This window comes from Narcine bancroftii, chromosome 3, assembly GCF_036971445.1.
Source record: "Narcine bancroftii isolate sNarBan1 chromosome 3, sNarBan1.hap1, whole genome shotgun sequence".
Classification (NCBI taxonomy): domain Eukaryota; kingdom Metazoa; phylum Chordata; class Chondrichthyes; order Torpediniformes; family Narcinidae; genus Narcine; species Narcine bancroftii.
In genome coordinates this window covers 281,694,635-281,701,885 of record NC_091471.1, presented here as the reverse complement: position 1 = coordinate 281,701,885, position 7,251 = coordinate 281,694,635, and the positions used below count along the sequence as shown (strand labels likewise).

The window sequence follows — 7,251 nt, the reverse complement described above, 5'->3', positions numbered from 1 at the left end:
TCAGAGAATGTCAACGTCCAACTGCAATACTATGTGTTATAAAATCTGGGGAATGAAGACCATTATTGCAATGAGTGCCTGATACTCCTGCATGCACGTGTTCTTCACCACAGTTCACATGTCCTCTGTAATATAGCAACAGAACCAAGGGGAGCAGACATCTTTGGAAATGAAGACCCTCATACCTAGCGATCCCTGGTCTGCCAAATGACTCCTGTAAACCCACCCCCCCCCCCACCCCCCCACCAGCGCCGCTGCTGAGCTCAGCACTGCAAAGTTCACCGAAACACGAGATTTTGCCCAATTCAAGCAAGGGGAAGCAGGTTGGGGAGAAAGGCCCAACCACACCAGATTTCCCGCAGCTGAGAGTGTTCGAGCCTCCATGGCAGATGTACATTCCAGATATGGGGGCACAGATTAAAGACTGGAACATTCCTGACCAAGGGCCCAAGCCCAAAATGTTGATTATCCTTTACTTCCTCTGGATGCTGTGCGGCCTTCTGAGTTTTTCCAGCATGGTTGTGTACAGAAGTTGTAAAACAATGGAAGGAAAGAGGGGTTATTCATGTTACTCAGCATCAGGACCACTCTGCCTTATAATTTCATGCAACTGAACATCAGGAACACCTCACATAACTGGGCATCAGGGCCACCTCTTGAAATTGGGTATCAGGATTACCTCATGCAACAGGACCACCTCCTGTAACTGGGTATCAAGACCACGCCATCTTCCATCCACAGTGCCTTTGGACTTTCCTGACCAGTCCACACATTGCCCAAAGCGAGCTACTCCTATCTGCTCCTCACAAGCCTGAAAGTTACTTAATCCCTCTTTGATGGATAGGCCTTCAGGAAGCAAACCCCTCCCACACTGCCACGTGACTGGTTGTCACTCATTGTGACAGCTGCCCGGCAGAGTGATGCAGTCGGCCGAGCCGCTCTACTGACCCGGGTTCCACCCTGACCTTGAGCGCTGCGTGTCCCGACTCTGCATGTTCTCCCCGTGACCACCTCCATTTCCCCCATGCACTCCGGTTTCCTTTCAAATCCTGAAGATGCAAGACCAGAAGACGTAGGAACAGAAATAAGCCATTCAGTCCAGTAAGTCTGTCCCGCGATTCAATCATGAGCTGATCCATTTTCCCCACTCTGCCCCACTGCCCGGCCTTCTCCCCATAAACAATGATGCCCCTGGCTAATCAAGAACCTATCAAACTCCACCTTAAATACACCCAATGGCCTGGCCTCCACAACTATCTGTGGCAGCAAATTTCCCAGATTCTCCACCATCTGGCGAAAGAAATTCCTTTGCATTTCTGTCCTCAGCGGATGCCTTTCATTCCTGAAGTTACGTCCTTGTCCTCAACTCTCCCCACATGGGAAGAACCTTTTTACATTTACTCTGCCCGTGCCTTTCAATATTCTAAATGTTTCAATGAGATCCCCCACTCATTCTCCAAAATTCCAACGAGTACAGGCCAAGGGCAGTCAAACATTCTTCATATGATAACCCTTTCATTCCCAGAATCATCCTGGTGAACCTCCTCTGAACACTCTCTGATGTCTTATATGAGGAGCCAAAATCTGCTCACAATACTCCATATGAGGTCTCACCAGTGCCTAAGCATCACATCCCTGCTCTTGTATTCCATTCCTCTTGAAATAAACGCCAGCCTTCTTTACCACCAACTCAACCTGCAAGTTTATCTTCAGGCTGTCCTGCACGAGGATTTCCAAGTCCCTTTGCATCTGGGTATTTTCAATTTTCTCCCCATTTAGAAAATAGTCTATTTTTTTTTATACCAGATTTCCTGGCCGGCACTTACCGACATTATATTTCGTTTGCCACTTCTCTCCCCCTACTCCTACTCTAAGTCCTTCTGCAGCCTCCCTGTTTTCTCAACACCACCTGTTCCTCCACCTACCTTCGTATCATCTGAAAATTTGGCCGCAGAGCCATTCATTCCAGAATCCGAATCACTGATGTACGACTTAAAAAGAAGAAGCGGCCCCAACACTAATCTCTGTGGAACACCGCTAGCAGCCAACTGGCAGCCAACCAGAATATGTTCCCTGTATTCTGACTCTCTGCTTCCTGCCAATCAGCCAATGTTTTGCCCACACTAGGGTAGGTTTATCGCAATACCCCCTCATGTGTGGCACCTTGTCAAAGGCCTTCTGAAAATCCAAACACACAACATCCACTGCATCTCCCTCATCTTGCTTGCTTGTCACCTCCTCAAAAGTTTCCAACAGGATGGCGAAGCCATCCCTGAAGGAAACAATGATGGCTTTAGCCTATCTTGTCATTTGCTTCCAGGTTCTCCATAACCCTTATCCTTGACAACAGACTCCAAAATCTTAACATCAGGCTAACCTGTCATTAATTTCCATTCTGCAGTCTCACTCCCTTCTTGAATAGTGAGGTGACATCTGTGATTTTCCGTGCAAGTCCGTATATTAATTGACCACTGTTAATTGCCCCCCTCAGTGTGTGGGTGAGTAGTAGAATCTAGAGAGGAGTTGGTGGGAATGGTTGGGGGTGGTGGGGGGGAGATCATTAAAATAGGATGAGTGTAATCTGTGCAGTTGCCAGGCCATATGTCTCGCTGATTTGATCGGGGCGGAGAATGGGAAGCTGGGGAACAGCAGCTCTCCGCAGACCTAGACCTGAGCCACCGCACCATTCCCTTTTACTTTGACTTTCCACCGAATCGCTTCATGAAATTAAAGCCGCCAATTAATTTGCTTTTCTTCTTCGGGTAAGGTTCCGGCTCCTTGTTGATGTCTGCCAGGGAAGCGAAGCAAGAGGGAGCGGTGGTGAGGGGGGGTGGGGGGTGGAGGCAGAAAGGAGATGGGTCAGGGAGGCAGGGAGGGGAAAGGAAGGAGGTGGGGTGAAAGACAGGAGGTGGAGATAAACGTGAAGGAAAGAGAAAAGGGAGAGAGGACCACATGGAATGGGACAGAGAAGAGGGAGGGAAAAAGCCGGAGGGGGGGAGGGGGGGAAGAGCAGTGGAGAATGGAAGGAAAAGGGAGAGAGGGGTAAAGAGAAAGAGGGTGGGGGGGGAAGGGAAGGGAAAGAGAAAAAAGGGAAGATAGAAAAGAAAGAGAGGAGAAACAAGGGGCCAACGCAGTGGGAGGGCACAACACAACACAAAGGAATTAGACAACGAATGTGGAAATTTAGTTTGCATTCAAAAACTAAAGCTGGATTTCAAAATGAAAAGTTCTTTCTCCTCACCAATCTTTTTGATCATGGCTTCGATCATCAGATCCTCTTCCATTTCTCTGTAACAAGAGCATGGGAACAGGGTGACTGATTACAGGAGGCAATATGGTCACCCAGTCCAACCTGGTTGGGCTGCACTTGTGTCATTCTGCTCACCCCATGACAGGAAGAGTGTGGAAGCTTTGGAAAAGGTACAGCAAGAAATATACCGGACGCTGACTGGATTAGACGGTATGAGCTATGGGGAGAGGTTTTTTTCCTCTGAAGGGAGACCTGATGCAAGTTTATACAATGGGAGCCATTGATAGGGTGCTCAGCCAGAATCGTTTCTTCAGGGTAACAACTCGAGGACATGTGTTCAAGGTGAGGGGGGAGTAAGGTTTAAGGGAGATGTGTGGGGCATGTTTTTTTTTCCACAGGGAGTGGTGAGTGCCAGCAACAGGAGAGATGGTGGAAGCAAATACAAGTCATGGTTAAGAGGCTTCTGGGCAGGCACATGAATGGAGGGATATCTATCAGGTGCAAGCAGCAGAGTTTTAGCTTATATTGGGCATAATGTTTGGCACAGACTTGTGGGCTGAAGGGCCTGTTCCTGTGCTGTATCGTTCTCTGGTGTCTGATCAGGTTCCAACTGGAGTTCCTTCCCTAAGCCTTCACACTGCAATGTCCTCACATCACCTCTCGTATTGGGAGTAGAACTTTAAAACGCAATGTCAGTTGGGTGGGGTGGGGGTGAGATGCCAGTCACGGGCACCTTCTCAGGGACCATTACTGCCTGGCACATTGTCATCTGCCAACTCTCAGCCCCCTCCCTGAACGTTGCTCCACGCAAGCAGGCAATGCCTCACGTGCCCGAGATGGAATGCAGCCATCGGCCAACACCTGATGGATGGAGGGTCACTGATGAGGTAGCTGGAGTCTGGCACATTCTTGCAGGGTCCTCTCATTGATCCCGGACAACCACCAGCATCTCCCACCAATATTACAGCAGCCAATGGCGGATGGTGATTAGATGCACCATCTCCATCACTTTGCTGATGATTGAGATCTGGCTCATGAGTAAGAATATTCAGAATTGGATTCATCCTGCTATTTGCTGGCAACACATAACTGGACAATTTGCCTCAATCAGGCAGCATCCATGGAAGGCAGTAGGCTGAACCCCTTTATCCGGACTATTGCCTTCCTCATAGACTGCCTGAGCTCAGTCCCAAGTGGCTTCCCCCTTCTCCTTCGACTATGACCCCTTGTTCTGGACTTCCCCGACAAGACAAAATAACATTGACTGTCTACTTCATCGACGTTGCCCATCCCACTGAGTTCCTCCTCCTCGTTTGATCAAGATTCCTGCATATGCAAGTTCTTATGAGCGGCAGAGTTGGAGCAACGCTGTTACAGTGCCAGCGATCGGTACCAGGGTTCGAATCCTGCACTGTCTGAAGGGAATTTGTACGTTCTCTCTGTATCTGCATGGGTTTTCCTTGGGGGCTCAGGTTTACTCTCACTGTTCAAAATGTACTGGGGACTGTAGGTGTGGTGATACACCACTAGTCTACTGCAGGGGGCGACCTGTGTTCCTGCAGGAAGAGCACCGGAGGACAGACCACACCTGGCTGGCTGTCAATCAGCTGACCTGAATGGATCAAGCCCCACCCAGTCAGCTGCCAATCACCCTCTGGGCTATAAGCCACATCCGGCCCCTCGAGGTCAGTCACATGGAGTTGCAGCGAACTACAGCAGTAGAATAAAGCCTGCCGTTCAGTCTTTTCAAATCTTGTGTCTGCTTACTGTCACCACAGTAGGTTAATTGGGTGGCATAGACTCGAGGGCCAAAATACCATGCTGTATGTCTACATTTTTAAAAATATCAATATCAGGATATTCTTCCTGCACCTAACCTGCTTGGTCCAGTCTATGCTGTTTATAGGTCTCAATGAGATCCCCTTTCATTCTTTGAAATGTTAATAACCCTGTGTTTCTTCCTCCATAGGTCCTGCCTTCCCAGGGATCAATCTGGTGGACTTTCACCTCCACAATAACAAGAATGTCCTTCCTCAGATCAGGAGACCAAATCCGTACTCAAGGTGTGGCCTCATTGAGCTGAAATTCAGGTCAAAGGAATAGACTAACGGGAGCTGGCAGTGTTATTCTTGCTCATTTTGCACTCTGGAATTCATTAATGTGATGGGTTTTCCTTGCTGTCCACCCCTTGGATGACCTCATACCTCACTCGATCTTCATCCAGTCTGTCGATAATGTTATTCCTGTCCTCCACCGTTTTCAGCAGCTCTTCCATCAGCTCCTGTTCTCGGGCCTTGTCCGCCTTTGTTTTTTGGTTCTCTGCAACGGTATCACATTGCAAATCAGGGTTTAGTCAGCTGCCCATTATTACTACTTTAGACGAGAGGCAGTAAAATGCCTGATCATTGGTTGGTTTGCATGCTCCCTGTGGTCGCTCAGACTGTCTGTCGTCTCCACCGTAGCCACTGTTGGGTATGAACACCAAGTGAGGAGCTGGTTCAGACTCAGTGGGTTGGGCAGCATCCGTGGAGAGAAGTGAGCAGTCAACGTCTCACGTCAAGACTCAAAAAAGGCTCCTGACTCAAAGCATTGAGTGCGACTTTCACGGATACTGCCTGTCCCATTGAGTCCCACCAAGTTCTTATTGTTTGATCAAGATTCCCGCATCTGCAGTTCTTATCATTTTCCGATATTTCTGCCAGTCCTATCATGATATTCATGGCATAAAATGAAAGTTTTATAGCACAGCAAGAGGCCCTTTGGCCCATCTTGCTGTGCCACCCAAGCTGGTCCCACTTGCCAGTCTTCAGCCTATCTCCCTCTGAACCTTCCCTATCTATGGATTTTAAATGTTACAACTGTCCCTGCCTCTACCACCCATGATGGTTATATTAACGTGTGTGTAGAAGATCAAGAGCCATTTTAATTAAGATATTCAAAGAATGGGGCCCATGAAGTTTTAAGGTAAGTGGAGGAAATTAGAAATTGAACAGATAAGGAGGAAATGAGGAGATGGGAGAGAGGTGGGGGAGGGGGGGGGAGAGAGAGAGAAGAATGGGGAGGGCAGTGGAGGGTTCCTAGCAGTCCAGACGGTGGGAGTGATTAAGAAATGATAAACAGTAAACAAGGAGTCCTCAGGGGATGCAGAACTGGAGCAGCTCACAAGTGCTGGAGCAGCTCAGCTGGTCAGGCAGCCCCCATGGAAGGCAATAGATGGTTGATATTTCGGGTCGAACCCCTTCATCAGGAATAACAAGAACCGGCAATGCCGCCCCCAGGTTAAATAGTGGTGGGGGGAGGAGTGCAAGCTGGCTGGTGGTAGATGGATACAGATGAGAGGGAAAGAAGGAGCTGAGAGGTGATAATGGGGAAGGGGGCAGAGGGCTGAGGAAGATACTCACTGATAAGAGGAAGGAAGGAAAGGAGACAGAGGTGGTGCAAAGATAAGGAGAAGGTAGATGCAGATGTCATCAGCAGAGCTGTTACTTCCAACTTGCTGTGCAAACAATAAGAACAGTGCTTGGGTTCCATTGCGTGTCATATCTGGAATTAAAAGGTGAACCGGTATTGAGCTTCAAAAGAACAATGATGGAGATGGTTACTCAGCAGCATTCCAAAACTAGATACCAATATTGATTGCTCTTTCCAGCTGAGGTTTAGGTACTTGCCTGCTATAGCCATCAATGCTCGCAGTTCCTGGTCAATCTGACACTGGTGATCCTCCAGAATCTGTTGCTGGGATCTGTGCACAAAAACAAAACTTTGCGTCATTAACTCTCGGTTTCATGAGTGGGAATTCTGAGAAAATATCCAAGGCTTTGGTTGTTCCATTCAGAAATGTGCCTTGGGGAGGAAGGTCAAGCAGGGAAAACACCCGTCTGTAAAGGCAGAGGTTCTTCGCCCTTACACCTAAAGACATTCCTTTCTGAATGCGCAGTGGCCGGCTCCGAAGTGCTGATTCCAAACCTTCTTGGGTAAGGATAATCAGCGGAGCGCTACGC

General features: G+C 48.5%; 1 protein-coding gene across 1 annotated transcript in view; it reads right to left on the bottom strand.

Annotated features, from left to right (window-relative positions):
• Positions 1 to 245: 245 nt before the first annotated feature.
• micall2a (mical-like 2a) overlaps positions 246 to 7,251 on the bottom strand; it is a 76,038-nt gene continuing 69,032 nt past the window's right edge. Inside the window, exons 11-14 of the mRNA XM_069923223.1 lie at positions 6,919 to 6,992; positions 5,455 to 5,569; positions 3,242 to 3,288; positions 246 to 2,788 (exon numbers count right to left, since the gene is read on the bottom strand). Coding sequence (XP_069779324.1) covers positions 2,694 to 2,788; positions 3,242 to 3,288; positions 5,455 to 5,569; positions 6,919 to 6,992 — 331 coding nt within the window. The 3' untranslated portion in view covers positions 246 to 2,693. The remainder of the gene's footprint in view (positions 2,789 to 3,241; positions 3,289 to 5,454; positions 5,570 to 6,918; positions 6,993 to 7,251) is intronic.